Source organism: Lethenteron reissneri, chromosome 39, assembly GCF_015708825.2.
Source record: "Lethenteron reissneri isolate LAM-NWPU_2019-01 chromosome 39, ASM1570882v1, whole genome shotgun sequence".
Lineage (NCBI taxonomy): Eukaryota > Metazoa > Chordata > Hyperoartia > Petromyzontiformes > Petromyzontidae > Lethenteron > Lethenteron reissneri.
Window position 1 is genome coordinate 2922441 of NC_083817.1, and position 18870 is coordinate 2941310.

The 18870-nt window shown below is 48.2% G+C and overlaps 1 protein-coding gene across 1 annotated transcript; it reads left to right on the plus strand.

Moving 5' to 3' along the window:
* Positions 1–2022: 2022 nt before the first annotated feature.
* TMEM53 (transmembrane protein 53) lies at positions 2023–7474 on the plus strand. The gene is made up of 4 exons (XM_061567653.1): positions 2023–2142; positions 4924–5030; positions 5419–5790; positions 6193–7474. Exons 1-4 carry the CDS (start codon positions 2061–2063, stop codon positions 6628–6630), a joined length of 999 nt encoding a protein of 332 aa, XP_061423637.1. The 5' UTR covers positions 2023–2060; the 3' UTR covers positions 6631–7474.
* Positions 7475–18870: the final 11396 nt, after the last annotated feature.

The window sequence follows — 18870 nt, forward strand, 5'->3', positions numbered from 1 at the left end:
CGATCTCAATGTGATTTATGCACGGGGCAGATTCAATGCTTCAGCTCTGGCAGTGAAAAGTAAATACCAGAGGTGGGACAAAGTCATTGTTATGCAAGTCCAAGTCGAGTCTGAAGTCATCAAATTCATGACTCCAGTCTGACTCGAGTCCAAGTCACATGACTCGAGTCCACACCTCTGGTAAATACATCTCCACTGTTTGATAAGACGCACGTTTGTCCCCCCCCCCCCCCCCCGCTGTATATGAAAGCTAACGTTAGTGGGGTGCGTCTTATAATCCGGTCGCTGTGTGTGTATGTGTGAGACCATATATGTACAGTATAACTTTACTGACACCGGGCACAAGTTCGGGGCCGCGTCTTATTTTTACAAGCGCCCTCTCATCCGGGGAATACGGCTCTATGTATAAACCGTACAAACTACAATTTAGTATTGATTTGAAGCTTTCGTGACTGCAGGAATCCATAGGTTTTCGGGGTTAGATCGCGGAAATATTAATGTGTCGTTAAACCCATCACCGCCCGACACAGCCAATTAAACAGATAAACATAACGTGCCAATTCGTTACTAGTACATCACACCGGTGTGTTGGAGAGAAAATCCGCAACATTTACAATCTGAGTACGACGTTACAATTTATGTAATGCAAAGCTAATGGACCAAAACTATATTTTTTAAGTGGAGGGACAGATCCGTGGAGACGTATTGTTTAATTAATTTTCCACGACGACGCGAACAACTATTTGGATTTAGCCAACGGGATAATTCCTGGTCAAATCTGGGCCGAGACTGCTGCCCATGATTTCAGTTCGAAACGTCAAGTCCTGGGCCTCCCCCTAGGTCGACTCAGCCTCAGATGGTTACCTCGTGCGGTGTGTAAACCTTCGCCAATGGGGAGACAAAGGCGGTCGGGCCGTGGTGCTGGCCACCCACCCCCTCGTGTACCGTGCCGGCCTTCATAGGTGATCGCTAACAGCACTTGCCCCAACAGTCTGTACAGGCTATACGGGTGATCTTTATCTTTGGGGTACCTCCTGGTCAACGATGACCGGTGAATTAGCGCCCTCTGTCTGTCAATATGAGCACCTGATTATGTTACTTGCAAAATGATTACGCAGGTGGGTACATTTTCTGGTACCCCACTAATATGGAGAAATGGGAGTACTGCACTGTTTAGAGAAAACGTTGAATTACGAAGCTCCTGCGTGTCCCCAACATATTATCTCAATTCACGTGTAACATATTTTAGCCATCGCGTGGGGAGGCCGTCATACAGTTGATTCACAATAGGGCTGTACATGTACTCTTGACAGGTGAAAGATACAGGGTTACAGCGCGCCTTGGTGTCTACATCTATTGTATTTTTTGTATAACTTTAGTATAGATACATGTTAATTTTGATTATTATTTTCTGACTTTATCTGAACGAAAAGACACAAATTCGTCCGTTTTCTCATTGATAATAGGTACATTTTAATATCATTGTCCTGGTCACAAAAGCAAAGTTTGTGGGGAATAATACTTTTTTAGGCATAAGCAATTACGAAATAACACTTACTACCCAGGAACAAAAATGGTGTTACATAGTGTAATCAGCCATAGGGGGGAAGGTCTTGAGCCTCGACTTCAAACAGCGCCGTTTACAACTTAAGACATAAATGTTCGCTGGCAATGATTCATAATTGATTATTTTTTCCGGTTAGCCCACAAGGCCGTACATGTTGGCACTCGATACGACCTCCGCATTACAGCTACAAGGGAAGATCCCCTCTCCACTCTGAGGTCACAACCCCACAGCACCAACCCACGCCACCCCGCGTGTCTCCAACCTCGGCACGTGTTCGCGAACCCTAAGAAACCTCAACGGCCCGCCCCCCCAGCCTCGCTCTGATTGGCCAAGAGCCCCCATTGTATTCCCCAGTCTGCATGGGAATGAAAAGTGGGCGTGGCGTCACTGATCCTCTCACGCGATTGGCTCGCGGCGCCTCCACCGAGAGTGGCCAGCTGGGCCCTCCCGCCTTATGCGCGCTAGGAATTGCAGAGCGAGGAGTGCGGGCGTCATGGCAGGCGAGGAGGAGGTGGTGGAGGCCACAGGGCAGGATATGGATTATAACATCACCTTCCCAGAGCCGCTGTCGTCGGGTAAACCTCCTCCCACACCCCCCGCCACAACTTCGGATTGTCACAGGGAACCGCGGTGGGTGGCAGCGGATCGAGTGGCAGCTTTCATCCAGCAGTGGATTGAATGTTGCTTGGCCCGGTGTCGTGGCAACGTGCTATCATAGGGCGACCACTCGCTGTTGACTCGCCACAGTGGTACTCATTTTATCGCCCCCACCACCCTGTGTGGTGATGATGATGGTGAATGTTTGAGTTGTGAGGTTCTGGTTGAGCGACGCGGCGCGTGAAACGGAGCGGGTTCGTTCCGCTGCCACCGTCGTCGCGACGACTAAAGGAGGAACAAGGGACGCGATTAATCGACCCCATACACGTGTTGGTTAAAGGCACGCGCCTGCTGGAGGCGATGCCGTCTTGTTCCCACTGTTTGTGGCCAATGCGACTGGTCAGTTGGAGGCAGTCGCACCTCCCAACAACAACAACAACAACGGAGGGCTGAGTAGCGACGCTCACAACAACGAGCGGCGCGCCGGGCGGATAAAATTCAGCAAGTTTGGCACAGTAGTTAGGGGGGCACGGCTGTTGCACTTGGCAATCATCTCAGTGGGTCAACCCCATGGCACCTGCTGGGTCTGCCCCGTGACCTCCTGTCGGCGAGCCTTCGACACTTCACGTGACATCAAAAGTGCACCTAGCCTGGCACAGGCAACGCGGTGACGTCGGCGGCGAATGGCGGTCATTGCTCATTGAATGAAACGAACCATTAGAGGCCGCTACAATAACGAGTTTCAAAAAAAATATTACCAATCACCAACACACTGTGACAATGGCAAGGAAGGCAATTCGTTGCACGCAAATATGGCAACGCCGAACCATGAGATTTGATTACATGGACAGCCCCAGAATTGAAGCCGAAGCTGCCTCGGGGCAGAACGCCGCCGTGATGATGGTGGGTCATAGGGCAGCGGTAATCCGAGATGTCTGAAAGTGACGGTGTGAGCTTTCCAGGGGACATCCAATTTTGTTGCTTGCCATGTCAAAACGTGAGGACATTTACATTCAGGACCCTCACGGCCAGCAGTGCATCACCTTGTGTCGATAGACCAGGGAGATGGCTTTATAGAACTAATTCTGAAGTCAGGTCACCATGCTTTTTTATCCACACCCTTTGTCTCATGTAACGTTTTATCACATGTCAATTATATATACCACTGTGTAACAAATTTTTTTTGTTCCTGGGTAATAAGTGTTATTTTCTAATTGCTTATGCATCAAAAGTACAGAAAATGGCTATTATTCCCCACAAACTTTGCTTCTGTGACCAGGACTTTATGTGAAGGAAAGACACAAATGCACACGTTTTCTCATTGAAAATAGGTACATTTTAAAATATCACTGTCCTGGTCACAAAAGCAAAGTTTGTGGGGAATAATAGCCATTTTCTGTACTTTTGATGCATAAGCAATTAGAAAATGACACTTATTACCCAGGAACAAAAATCATGTTACATAGTGTTATAATTGTTTAATCCTTACAACAGGAATAAGCCAAATTTAGTGGGGCTTTTTAAACGTGTGTGTGTAGTGTTTAGTAACCAAGCCGTGATCATAAACTCACTTGCCCTCGACACCCTGGTTTAATCACAGCAAAGATTCGTGTCTGTATCTTGGATCTCGGCAGTGCCGGCGCGGTAATCTGAACCTCCAGGGTTTCGTAGATAAAGGGTCAGCGATTTAAAAGCGTGTGATCCTTCTCAGAAATCCGCAAGCAATTCGGTTTAAAAAAAGGTGAATGCAGTCGAAGGCAAATTGTAGTGCACATTTGCTCAGCCCCCGAGAGTCAGCCTTTGCTTCCATTCAATTATGTCTCAACGAACACTGCAAACAACCACTTGTTGCAGTGTGTTTGCCTTCACTAGGTCTTTTGTCAGACACTCCTGGTAGGCAAGCCAAACTGGAGAGCTGGGGCCAAACAATGCCTCAAGACTGTGCAAGCTGTGCACTGTGAGCTGTCAGGATATTTGCTTGACCTGGTTGTGTATGTGGCAAGTGCTCGTGGCAGGAGGTGAAGGCATCTGTCGTGCGGTCGAGACGTTAAATGCCACGGGGGACATTCGCTTGTGCCCGGGAAGTATTCGACGATTCGCCGATTCACTCGGCATGTGCTGTAGTTTTGAAATGTTTCCAATATATGGGACTTTGGAGGTTGTCAAGTGACCCAGAGGTCAGAGCAGTGAGCCAGCAACAACGCTTGTTTTAATCTGGGTTTCAGCCAGCTATGATTAGTGAGTCGATGGTCTCACTATGATGATAATGACTGCACAAAAATATCACGTTGCATTTGGGATTTTACTTAATTCGCCAAAAATACAGTTCTGAGAATTAAAAAGATGGGTTTGACTGCCATCCAACAAACATTTATTGATACGGGGCACATGGGTATGTGCAGCGCCCCCTAGTGTGCATCGGCTGTCACTTGACGGGATATCAGAAGTGGCTGTGTGATGTATCTTTCTCCGGGCTATCGTTAAACATGGGGTTGATTAACTGCACTGTGATGGTACAGAGCAGACATTTAGGTTCACGCCAAGATGCCAAAAACACATTTGTAATAAAGTTGTGGGAAAATACGACATAACAAGTATCTGAAAATATAATTCCTGCTTCAATCTGGTTTGCATGGCATTTTTTTACAACTTAATAATTTTTTAACTGGGAATATATCTCATTTGGATGAGAGGTAATTTTTTAAAGTAGTCCATCTCGTGGTTTAATGTCTTTTGGCCTTGACATTGGTCTCACACAGCGGGATGGTCTACGGGGCCCAGTGAAGAGCCGGTGGTGTTCCTGCTTGGCTGGGCCGGCTGCCGGGACAAGCACTTGGCCAAGTACAGCAGCATTTACCAGCAGCAGGTCTGTCCACAGTGGCTGGGCACCATCACAGAGCCCAGCAGATTCCTGGCCAGGCCCTCTGAACGCATACACAAGCCAGACGGTGAAAGTGATCACAACAACTTTAAGTGTAACTATGAACCATCGATACAAATGAATTATTATCTTTATACTCATACATCCAGGTGGGAGTGGTGACTTATGTAATGAACAAAACCGCACACACGACGAAGACAATGAAAAACCACTGCAGTACAAATTGGACAACAAAAACAAATCCTCAAATCTTGACCACGAGTCGAGACAATTCATGTGATCACCATGCCCGGGGGGTGGTGGTGGGGGGGTAATTTAACTGTTGCATCATTAAGTTATGAATGCCGACGATGCTTTTCATGCGGCATGCCAGGGCTGCATCACGGTCCGCTACACGGCGGCGCTGCGCGACGTGTTCCTGAGCGACCCGCTGGGTGGCGAGCGCCTGCGTGTGGTGGCGTGCCAGCTGCTGGAGCTGCTGGCCGACTACGGTGTGGAGGGGCAGCCCGTGCTCATACACGTGTTCAGCAACGGCGGCGCGATGCTCTACCGCCGACTAGCTCAGGAGATAGTGGCGCGGGGCCACACGGTGCAAGTGGTGGGCGCCGTCTTCGATAGCGCGCCCAGCGATCGCCACGTGAGGGGCCTCACGCGTGCACTCAACGCCATTCTCAAGACGAGGGCCAACACGGCGATGCGCCTCCTCGCGCTGCTCCTCTACACGATCGTTGTGCTCTTCCTCAAGGTGCCGATGGGAGAGGCAGGGCATCACAGACGTGCGCCGGTGTCCTCGAAATATGGGGCTCGTTCAGCGGTGGGGTGCTCCTGTATACTTAAAATATGAAAGCAATATAAAATAAAAGGTAACAAAACATTACTTAAAGTATGAAAAAAAATCACAAGCCAATACTTGAATGCACAATTCGTATATCCACACGTTGCCAGGACACACATTAACCTTGCACTGGGAGCACAATCACGGACATGCGTATTTGAAGAACGATTGCTACCAAATATATGAAAGCACAAGATACAAATGCTATCAGTGAAAGAATTGCATACAGAACGATCATACTTATATTTATTAATTGCAAGGCGTTTTGTCATTTCGTAACGCCGCTCCGGTCCCGTCACTCTTAACTCGCAGTTCTTCGCCATCCCGCTGGGACTCGTCAAGTCGACCTACAAGGTGCTGGTGCGTGGCCGCTGGCGCTGGCCGGAGCTCTACTTGTACTCGCAGGCCGACAGCATCGTGCCGTGGCGCGACGTGTGCCGAATCGCCGAGGAGCGGCGCACCACGGGCGTGCGTGTGCGCTGCCACGACTTCGTAACGTCCGAGCACGTGTCGCACTTCCGCGCGTTCCCCGAGGAGTACACCGCTCGCTGCGTGGCGTTCTTGCGCGAGTGTCTGCCGGGCGACATGGCGGAGGAAGAGGATGAGGAGGAAGCGAGCGACGGTTCGACGAAGGCCGAGGACTCGGACGGACGTGGGGAAGAGGCTGCCGATCCCATCGACGAGGGCGGTGCCAGGCAGAGGAAAGGGGCCGTTGGGCTCGCAAAGGAGGAAAGGCCTTCGTTCCCCTAGCCCATTGGGATGGAGAATGTGGTGTAGAAGCTTGTGTCGGCGTTTTTCTCCGAGTGTTGAGATCGTTTCCTGAATAACGGTTAAATATTAATGCATATCGGGTAGCCGGGCTGTAAACACTCATCACAGCAAATTGTGGCAAGGCAGCATTTTATTTGATGACATTTACACGAGAACAAGGGGATCGTAGACATCTGTCAGAATGTATCTGTAATCGCAGCAGGCTTAAGTAGGCAACAATGACTCCCTGCCGATGCCTTGCCTCATTGTTGGCTACTGAAATCATCTGCAATTGTAGAGAAATTGTCGACCGATGGGTGATTGCACTGTTCTTGCTTATTTAATAAAATGCTGGCATGCCCCAATGTGTTCTGATGAGTATTAAATTATTGATTATAATAAAAGTTATAATTTTACATAAATCCTTAAACTTGATTGGGTACTGTCAAACTAACAGTTGTGTTTTAAACTGTTTGCTGCGTAATTGCAATTTTTTTTATAATAGGTTAGATTTTTAATAACTGGTAACACTTTGCAAATGTGGATCTATTCGTGTGTAACAATAATTGCTGTGCAATGATGTGTTATTGATGTCTGATGTGTAATTTTGCTTGCTTTTGATGTAAATTTTACAAATTTTACAACGTTTTGACAAACAAATCTTGAGTTAGATTTTAAAATTCAGCTCTAAAAATAACTGTGAGATGTGGACAAATACATTGGCCTGGGAAAATTGCTTTATCTTTCCTGACCCCATCACAGCTGTCATGCCTTCACGGTGACCATGCTTTTCATTCCGGATTTTCTGTATATATGGTACTCCAATAAAAAAAAATATATAATGCATAGCAAACACCGTACGTAATTTCTAAAATGTAGTTTTTTTACTAAAGGGGTTTGCAACTTTTTTTGTAACGGAATATCTGGTGTCAATGTTAAGCCATGAACACGGTTCCGTGTGGCCACATTGCAGTAAAACGTTGTGCACAAAGCTTTGTCAGCAGGGGGCACAGCAGAGCAGCTAATGTGTGCACGGTGCATCAACGCAGTTTTTTAAAAATTCCTATTCGGGGCAAGCGCCATTTATTAGAGTTCACAAAGGCGCCACTGGCCACACGCGAGCCACTGTGGCGGAATGGGTTATCGACCGCTGTGTTGACCCATTTTTTGATGGAGAGCGCGCGTAGTCACCGACTTTGCCACTTACGTGTCCAATCGGACCGAGTAAACGAGAGGGAGGGAATGGGCGTGCGTGGCTTTGTGGGACACGGAGCTAGGACGTGGGGACATGGGGGGTTGGGGGACAAGGGGCTTTGGGACATGGGAATGTTGGGGCCACAGAGACATGGGCACATGCGGGCACATGCCGTGAAGATGCGAAACTATGGGCGTGGATATTGGGGACACGGGACCAAGGAGATGGGGGACACGGGGATGTAGCATCACAGATAGACAGGGATGTTGGACTTTTGAAAATAGGACAATGAAAACATCAGACATGGCAATACAGAGATGGGGGGTGGGGGGGAACCTGTCAGCACCTGCATTGCCTTGCCACCCACAAGTGTATTGATGTTACCGAGCACGATACACTGCACTGGACAATGAGTGCACGTGTACCGACTTATTCAGTTCGCTGGGTGCGCTGATTCTCCCCTGTGCACGTGCGAATCCTGTCCAAAGCTGTTCATCTCGCAGGAGCCGCGTGCACGCGGCTTTCTGAACCGGGGTGCAACTCGGCCACCGGGAAACTGAGCATTTGCTGATATAGATTTAGCTTTTGTACACCACATCATTGCCTTAAGACAGCAATAATATATAGTAGGGTAATGATTTTGGGTAATGGCTCTTCTTCAGAGTATTGAGTGAAGGCAGAGAGATCGACTTGACCGACGGTTGGAGAGAAGGAATTTGCAGGCAAAAACAAAAGAGACCAGAAATACGACACACGAGCCTTGAGGTCTCTACCCAAGAAATCTTTGCGGATTTGTTGTTTTTCTTCTTATGCGGCGTGAGCAACATGTGTGGTGAGTTCTTTATGCATGCGTGTGCATCACTGCCAAAGCATACCATTGACATTCGATTTGATTTGCTGAGTAAAGCTGGTCATGGAGTTGGGCCATTACACGCATGGCCCAACAAAAAGACAATTAAACCCGATTGTAAAAAACCCGTACTGTGCCACCCTTGGTCTTGTGACCTGTGGAGCAACAGGTTGGGTGGCGTTGCTCCGGTCCACTGTTCGACGTTTTCCGAACCAGGCCTTCTTTGGTCTTGCTCTGTTTCTTTCATGCGGCGATCGCTCCCCTGAATGAAGTTACGTTTCCTGGAGGCTGCTCTCGCTGCTGCTGCTGATGATGATGACACGGCCATACCATTGCAGCTTCCTCTTGTTGGCGGTGTTAGGGAAGACGCTCTTGCGTTACAGCTATAATCGAGTTCATCGTCTGCTGTATATATTCATTCAATTTAATTTCCAGGTAAGAGATGCTCGTATGAAACAGGTACAAAAACAAACCAGACAATGTACATTTTCAAGTTAAACGTGAAATGTCGGTAAGACGTATATAAATAATAATGAGTTACGGTTGAGAATCACGTGCGTTCACACTGTCCGGGCAATGAGTCCGATGGCTCACGAAAACCTAACGGGGAGAGAATGTATATTCATATTCTTAGGTTTTTTCGGTAAAGTCACGTAGGTAAAACATTAAAATTAATAAAAGTAAAATAAAATAAAAAATAAAAATCACGACGTTTCGGAGGCAACACAAGCTTCCGTCTTCAGGTGGAACCGTCACAGCCACGACAGCTGTATCAAGTAAATGAGAGTACGCCGTACTTGGCCCTTCCCCTCTCCAACCATTATATATACGGAGTGGTAGCTCTTGTAATCTCTCATTTACTTAATACAGCTGTCGTGGCTGTGACGGTTCCACCTGAAGACGGAAGCTTGTGTTGCCTCCGAAACGTCGTGATTTTATTTTTTATTTTATTTTACTTTTATTAATTTTAATGTTTTACTTACGTGACTTTACCGAAAAAACCTAAGAATATGAATTCTTGCAGTCACGAAAGCTTCAAATCTAGAGAGAATGTATCTTTTCTCGAGAGGGGATCGTGCTCGAACTAAATTACGGTGTGGGCCGATGGGCCGGTGAGCGAGCGCACGCGGCCTTGACTCTACAGCAGACAGACAAACTGCACGACCTGCGTGGAGACATCAAAGCTGATAGATGTGAGAAAGGTTAGAAATGTATCACTGATAAAAAAATAAATTGACCGAATTGGAGCCCAGCTGCACTTTGATGCAAGTGTCGCTGAGGTTTATTCTTCTCTAGACTGTGATATTTAAATTTATGAGAGCACTCGTTTTAAGTAATTTTACATTACGACAAATGCAGATTAATTCTAGAGATTAAGGCTGTGATGACAAACCTTTATCTGAACATCCATAATTGAATTATTGGCCTACCTAGCGTATCAGGGAATGCCTTTCTGTTTGAGTTATATTTTAATTCAGATGTTTAACTCTTTAATCTGGAAGGGTTCCCTTTTGCCTTACAATTGGTTGAAGTGACACCACTTGTGAAGGAATGTATCATGTTCCGCACATGATAATGGACATTCTAAGCCTTTTCCCCCCCTCATTTTAATTTTCTTGCGACATTGATTGAAAAAGTTATGGCAACTTATTTTCAAGATCACTTTTGTTGAAATGGGTTATGAGGATGGTTTCTGCCTGGCTGTCACCCAGGTCACAGTCCTAAGGCTGCCTGCTTCAGAGTCGGGTAATGATCTCCGGCTTTTGCTGGTAATGAATAATAGTCCATTTCATCGTTTCTTGATCTGTCTGCTGCGTTTGATACCGTGAGCTATGGGATCTAATTAGACTGCGCAGACATCACTTCAAAGTAGTTTTATTCTTATTTAGTACACCAACACCAATGTCTTTTTGGGTCAGTTCATCTGAGACGCGACTTACTCGTTGGTTGCAACTCTTCAGTGCCCATACGCTTCCCCTCGGATCAATTTACAACACGTATCACTTTGAATTCCACTGCTATGCAGATGATCTACTGAAATGTACGTTTTTTTAATTAAATTGGAGTTGGCGGTATCTACCATATCGCAATGCCCGAGTGAAAGTTATTCATGGGCGGCTGTAAATTATCCAAAAATAAATGCTAATAAGACTTAGTGGGATTCAGACACAGTTTATCCAAATCCCTCGAAAATGAAATCTCCTTTGAAGGTAATCTTACTGACTCCATAAAGCACTGTGAACAACTCGAAAATGACACTGAATTCAGAACTGTGTTCATTGACCCACATTAGCTCTGTTATATATAAAATAAATATATACTTTGAAGAACAGTGCCAAATTGTGGTCTATTCTAGCTGATATTCTGAGATGTCGGCTCATCCTTTTTAAATCCTTTATATTAAGTTCGCTTGCTTGCGTGCTTGCTTGCTTACGACCGTGCACATCTTTCGGTCGTTTTTTAACCCACTTCCCGTGATCCAATCGAGCTGACATTTTGCACACAGACTCGTTGTGCGAGACAATTAATGTTCGTGAAAAATGTTTTCCTACATTTTACACTGTTTAGGGAAAACAAATTAAATATTTAATTACCAATTGCTTAATACTGGCAGACAATCATCTGACCCATAGGTGGCAGCCATCTCAAGCCAGAGGACGAGGGACTCTAGCCGCCACGCATATAAAGGATTTATAGTGAAAAACTTTGTTTTTACGGGTTATACTTATTAGTTTTTTTCTCAGTTGAGATGTACGGAAGGCTTTGTTCGCTGGACATCCTGATTCTAAAGTCACTGGGTCAAAACACAGCGAGCAGAGTGATCACTCGGCACACGGTGCTCACAACACGTTACCGCGGATCTTCAATCACTGCACTGGCATCCCGTTTCATTGAGACGCGATTATTATACATTTCTGACACTTACGGAGGCCCTTCATGCTTCTGGACCTTCATATTTACGTAAACTGTTGACACCTTGTGCTCCAAGTTGCACATTTGAGATCAGTGACTGCTGAAACTATGTTGGTTGGTTCCAGTAAGTCATGTAAATACAGGAAGGAGTTGAGGGACCTTGGTTGTTATGCTATCGAATCAGAAAAACTGGCAAATTTAAATCACTTTTAATAAAAATTTTAAACCAAATTAGTTTCAGCCTGGCTTATTTTTTTCGCTGGATTTCATTTGTCAAATGGCTCTTTGATGAGTCTGCCCACACGTGAAGGATGCTGCAGAGAAGCCAACCATTGTGTACCGTACCCAGAGCCCGCAAGCTTTGACACGGCCACCTTATGACAGAATGGGTCTCTCTCATCAAGCGGCCCATCACCGTTCGCTCCACCACTTTCACTAATTGGCTGACGTCACCACCACCCCCCACTCGTTCACTATCCGAGCGTTGAATTTATGACGCTAGCACGACGACGTCAATCCGGAGAGGAAATACAAAAAAACATTCCCCGCGGCGGCTGTGATTTTAGACTGAAGATCAAAACTATTATGGGTGAAGGATCACACTAAGAAGCGTGATGCTTCTCCCGACGTATTTTCGTCTCCGGACATTGCGGCCGCGGCTCTCTCCATGATCGTCTGTCGAGGACTGATCAATGATGTGACACCGAGCTCAGCAAGGGGGGGGGGGCACGACACCTTGACCCCGTAACAGATTGCCGGGCTGATTTAGGGGACAAATTGAGTCACTGCGATATAAAAAAAACATCGAATTATGGTACTGTTGTTGTATGATTCCAAACGCAACGTGTTTTCTACCAGCGAACGAATTCATAACATGCGTGTGTTAAGATGTGTGTGCGAGTGTAGCACAATGACCCCCACCTCCTCGTGGTGCCAAGTGATAACTGAGACTGGTTTGTGCCACACGGGAAAGGTGAACATTAGTTGGCGGACTTGCCAGAACCCTGACGAGGTGGTGATGGTGGTGATGGTGATGATGATATGATGACGCAGATGAGATGTTGATTAACATGGTGGTTGTTGTTGTTTGACTTGCATCCCACTGGGATTTTTGCACACAGTGTTGGTGTACGGTGATTTTTCTGCAATATTTTGCTGTCTTTTCTTGGAATTTTCTGTTTGCACATAGTCACTTTAAGATGTTATTTGTTAATTTTTTAGTTTTGTTGTTTGTTGCGGTTGCACCCGATTCAAGAGCCGAATGGCTCACAGGGCTATACCTAATAAATGAAACTTGAAACATGACCAGGTGGCGATGGTCCTGATGGGTCGATATTGAATCTGACTGAGGTGAGGATGACCGTGAGTGATGAGTTAAACGGTGGTGGTGACAAGCAATGACGTGGTGATGAACGTGACGAGGTGGTATTGACACTGATGGAGCGGAGAATCTCGTCGTATTCGTCGTGATCCTGGCGAGGAGGAGAGGAGGCGATGGTGAACTCAGCCACGCGGCGACAGCGGCGGAAGTGAATCTGATGAGCCGAGGAGCAGTGTGGTTTCTCCCCGCGGCCCTAAATCAGCCGTGAGCGGCCAGGGCGACCCCCGAGATAACCTCGGCCCCGTTAGGCCATCACTGTCTGCGGCTGACACTTTAATTAAGGGCCAACGGCGCAGTGGCGCTGCCGGCTTGGGTTCGGCCGGGGTGCGGTGAGCAGGTGGCCACGCTCCACAGCGGACCCCAGGGTATGGCGAATCGAGGCCGACCGCTCCAGGGCCCCGCGCTTTGGGGGGAGGGGGGAGCCCCCGCACTTCGATACTTTTGGTTTAGTTTGAAGACGTCGGTGGGGGGGGGGCTCACACAGCGTGATTTGTGTAACGTGCGTTGTCCTTCCCCCGCACCTGCGCTGAGCACGCTTGGCTACGTACGGTGTGAAATACAACGGTACGTACGGCTACATACGGTAGATGCATACTCCCCATGGACGGCCGTGGGCGCGCCGGCGGCTTCAGATAGGTAACGTCGCTCGGCCGAGCCCCGACGATGCGAGGACAGAGAACTGAGACACCAAGTTGGGGGTTGGGGGGGGGCGACCACGTGATACATATATACATTATACACACGCACTGTATATAGTTGTCGTGGTTGCTAAGCACAGGCCTAAAGGTCAAAATCACCAAGCGGCCAAACACGGCAATGTTGATTTATTTATCTTTTGATTCACGCGTGTTTACCCAGGAAAGCCTCAATGAGTCGTAATTGTTTTTTTTTTCTCGTGCAAGCGGACGACGTTCTTATGCGTGATTCAAATCAAGTAATGTCCGGGTATTTTTTTTTTATCATTGGCATGTTGGGCCAATCTCGGTTACATTGCAAGTGGGTTGTTTTCTTGTTGTGCTGTGGAAGGAACCAGGAGATCCCAGATGCAACCCACGCAGAGCATGTGGAGAACATCAATAAACGCCGCACAGAAAGGCGCCCGTGTGCCCGGAGTTGAACCCAGGTGCTACGGACTGTGAGGCACAAGCGTCACCACTCCGCCACCGTGAAAATCTTATTGGGTGCCAGGACATGATTTGGGACGGTCATGCTGCTTTGGCACGTTTGACCAAATTCCACGTTCTGGTTTTTTGGCACGTGAAAGGAATCCAGAGTCCCCGGGTAAAGAAACTCCGTGCATGCGGGCGGGATAGCACACGCGTGTGTCCATACACACGCGTGTGCACAAACTCACATTCTGGAAGTACAAACTGCAATCTCTGATCCCCGAGTTTAAGGCCATCTTCAACCACCCATTCAAAAAGCTTGTTGGGCTGACTCGAGATCGCTGTTGTCCATTAGGGGAGGGCAGCACGGACCCTGGAGACCCCCACTCCTACAGACGATCTTTGAACGATAGCGAGAGGGGCATAGCCCCTACATCCCTGCCTCTCTGTCCCAGCTCTGCGCGGCTCTGGGAGGGATGCAGTGGAATCATTGGGAAGTCGTAAATGCGCCAAGCATCCCATTCACTTGGCTCCACGGAGCCGATGGCTTTATCAGAATCACGAGGAGTTGTGTGATGAGGATTTACAGGGAATCGCCATCGCGCTGAGGCCTGACGTTGCCGCCCTCCATCCCAGAGCCAGAGGAGTTTGTTTGTGTACCGCAAGTACAAACCGTGACCGCTTCACACATCACGTGCAGCGGATGGGGGGTGGGCTAGGACATGGACGCTCCTCTCGCCGCCTGATGGTTCACCGCGCTGGTCATGACATACCACTGAGAGCCGGCACTGCCGAAATCCTGGATTGGAATCCTGGTTTCAGATGCTCTCGATTCGGCTGGGTTCTCAAGTGTATAGAGTTTGATCGTCTTAGTCCAGTCTCCAAAGGCTGTTAAAAAAAATCAAGTTGAAAATAAATAAAGCTTCTGGGTTGTTGTTTTGTTGCCTATTCTGTCTCTGAGGATGATCACGTTCGCTTGACACCTGACGCCTTTAAACGAATGCATGTGAGAATGTGTGGATGAGCGGCAATCGAAGGAACCTCAGAAGTAGTTTCGGGACGTCATCCTCACAGGAGACGACATTTGCACCGCTGAACGCAAAGATTCACGAGTGGAAACGGCTCCGTCTTGACGTGGCCCCCGACAGCGTCAACACCTTCGTGGGTCGTGACGCACGGCCAATTGTTTACGTCTCTCATCGTGCGCGTCGCGACAATGCGAACGTCACCGGTGTGGGGAGAGGGAGAGAAGTGAGGTTGGCTCAGCGGGTAAGGCAGGGTGGGGACCACGAGAAGAGGTCGTGGTCGCAATGCGGGATGCGTGCAGTCTCTATGCTGCTGCCTGCTTGACGCAGTCAGCACGTGTGGCATTCAACGCCGGATAGATTGCAATATCGCCCTCACTGTCTGCAAGGTATCACGTGGAAGTCACCACTGCCTACCTCTCCACTCTCATCTCGCTCTACCTGTCGCTTCCCATATCTCTCTCTAACTTCCCTCCGCGCACTCTCTCCTATGCCATCTCTTCTCATTTCGCGATACTCTTTCTCACGCTCTCTGAAACCTCTCCTCGCTCACCTCACTCCGCTCTCATTCACATACTCTGCGCTCCAGCAGCCAAGGCCATGAATTGAAGGACACGGTCAACCTTCGCCCAGTGAGAGGTCAATTCTTCTTCATGTGACCTCCGTTGCCTGGAATGTCCGACCCCTGAGAATCCGTGCGTCTGAATCTCTGACCTTGCTCAAGCCGAAGCTCAAGACCATAATCGTCTCCTCTGCCTGCCTGCCTGCCTTTTCTCTTTTTAACAGAAGCAGGTAAATAAATAAACACATCGTCCCTACAATATAGACGACAGCGCCACAATAGTGGCCCAATAGAATTAGTGACCAGAGGTTTTAATGGAAAACGCTATTTTTAAACTCTACAAGCAGCCCACACGCCATGTGGACGTGACCGTCTGTCCATCCCTCCAGCCAGCAAAACCTTGTTTAGAACATATGATGGAGTTACGAGGGGGGTGCGGGGGTAGGAGGCGTGACGTCAGCGCGCATGAACTCGGCTAATCGTTGCGGGATGAAGGTGACGTCATGGCACAGATGTGCGCGGTGACGTCACCAGCGCGCACGTTTGTCTACAACCCTTTAAACCACCCCATTGTGCGCCTGTTACAAGTTCATATTCTTTGTTACAAGTTCATCATCTGGGCGAGCCTCCTTGTTCGCTGAGATCCCCTTCTGCTGCCACCGTTGCTGTGCCTTGCCTCCAGGTGCAGTCCGATTGATTGCTGGTTGCAAACTCTGCTGTCTTCCACGATTGCCTTTACTCGGTGCTGCGAATCTCATGAATGGGTGACCGGATGACGCTTGGCAATGAATATTCTTAATGGGGGGGGGGGGGGTAGTGCCTGAGCTTGAAATCGTACATTTAATGCAGCCGTCGTATCGTATTCGTTGCATTAAACGGATTGAGGTGCCTTAAATGGACCTGGCCACTTGCTTAAACTCGAGTGGCCCTGTCAGCAGCAATATAATGAAGGTCTCGCGTCCGTTACCTCCCACCGCGATGGGTTACGGTGTCCGAGATGCCTCCTCCACAGGTTATCCTGGAGGGACGCAGCGATGCATATCATTCGTCCAGTAGCGGCTCGTTATGAAGGGACCCGTGGGGCTGGGGCCGACTGGTAGAAAAACAAGAGGAAGGGAAATAACCCTTCACAATAGTTACCTCGTCATTATAAATAGTGCATCCCCCTCCACAACCACCTCCTCTTCCCCCCTCTCCCCGATCTTCCCTCCTCACCCCTTCCCCCATGCCCCTTGCCCCCCTCCCTCGAGCTTCCGTGCCCCGCCAATACAAACAGTCGTGCGTTGTTTATTTATCCACAGTTGGCCACTTGGAAGCATCGATGTTTTTGTTAAGGTCACGAATCGTGCATCGGAGAGCGTGTGTAAGAATCGATATTGCTCTATTCTTGGAAATTCGATTTAACGGGATCAACGTTATCACTGGAGGCATTACGATCCACCACAATGTGAGAGAGAGAGAGTAAAAAAAGTAAAGAACAATAATTACTCCTTGGTGTTTTCGGTAAAATCACGTAGGTATAATATAACATTTTAAAAATAAAATCACGACGTTTCAGGTGGGATAAAGCTTTCCCACCTGATGACGGACGCTTGTGTTGCGCCCGAAACGTCGTGATTTATTTTATTTTCTACCTCCGTGATGACTTTACCGAAAGCACCAAAGAGCATGGATTCCTGCAGTCACGAAAACTTCAAATCGAGATAGAACAATAATTCATAATCAACGTTTTTTGGGTTTAGATCGTAACCCTCCACCACCCGACACGGCCAATCAGTAAAAAAGTGTCACGTTGACAAAAGACAAATAGTTCACTGCTTTAGCCCACCGTGTGTTGCTCTTGAATCGTGATTCCCGAGTGGTGAGAATCTCTCGAATTTCCAGGGGGGTGAAATTTCCAACCTTTGCAGGTTGCACTCTCAGCAGTGGGACGACGAAGGCCCCTCGTGAAATTGTCCTCGTGGAGTATTCGTAGACATTCTGCCACAACAACCACTGTCTCTACGGCTGCCCCCCCCCCCCCGCACGCCACACTTCGCTCACACGACAGGACAGCGGCGTGGTGAGGCTGTCCCATCTTATTCACCTAGGCCCATGGCTCGGCAAGCAACATAAATGAAATATAAAAAAAAAAAATCCTAAAAAGTGGAAAATTTAGGATTTTTTTTTTCTCACGAAAATAATTTGTCACGCACAACGAGTCTGTGTGCAAAATGTCAGCTCGATTGGATCACGGGAAGTGGGTTAAAAAACGACCGAAAGATTTGCACGGTCGTAAGCGCGCAAGCAAGCAAGCAAGTGAACTTAATATAAAGGATTAAAAAAAACACCTCAATATTTCAAGAGGGCGCAATGCACGTGGTCGTGAATAATTAACGGTCACGAAGCAGTCCCTTGAAAGAACCACGCGCGGCTCTGCAACCGCAGGGTGTCGAGCCCTGTCCCATGCAATGGGGGATCAGCTCTGCGATAATCAGACCGGACTATCTCGAGATACACTCGCCAGCAGCTCATTAAACGCCCCACGATGCTCAGCCATAAATCAATATCTGAGTTAATAGCCCGTCCCCGTTTTTGTTAAGCCACTCCGAGTGGAAAGGCCTCCCTCCCCCGCCACACGCTGTATCGGTTCGTGGGGGGGGTCTGTTTTTGACCATACTTCACCAGGCTGGTCAGTGTGGGTCGGTGAAGGAGAAGGGAGGGCGTGGGAAGGCGTGTCTAGTAAGAGCTCAAATGTCACTCAGGTCGAGTGTGAGCCGTGGCCGGGAATCGAACTCGGACGTTGCTGAGTCAATGGCGCAGTGCGGCGCGAATCACTGGCCTCTGTTCCGGCCCCTAACCTACAACAAGAGGAGGACAGAAAATCCGGAGCACGTTACTACTTCCCTCGCGGAACACTCCCTGCCAAACATACAGTGAGGTTCACGTCGCCTCTCGCAGAAAAAAAAAAACCCACCCCGCCTACAACTCCAAGGCAAACACCTCGTGCCGAGAATATAAATTAAGGCAAATGCTGTAAAATATGAAGGCGTGTATGCACTGTAACCTCTATTACAAGCCATTATCTCCCTGGCGGTGCCGTCTTATAGCAAAATTGTGCGCAATAAGATACGGATCCTTCGCAGCAACGAGCGCTAGAATTAGATCGAATGGCAGTAGCGGCAGCGGCAGCAGCATCAGCAGCGGGGTTGATGTTACGATCAGCGAA

Bases quoted from the DNA above. Each gene is read 5' to 3' on its own strand.
- TMEM53 (XM_061567653.1), top strand. From the start codon at position 2,061: ATGGCAGGCGAGGAGGAGGTGGTGGAGGCCACAGGGCAGGATATGGAT. The intron at 5,031-5,418 runs GTCTGTCCACAG...GCGGCATGCCAG, and splicing joins GCAGCATTTACCAGCAGCAG to GGCTGCATCACGGTCCGCTA. The intron at 5,791-6,192 runs GTGCCGATGGGA...CTTAACTCGCAG, and splicing joins TCGTTGTGCTCTTCCTCAAG to TTCTTCGCCATCCCGCTGGG.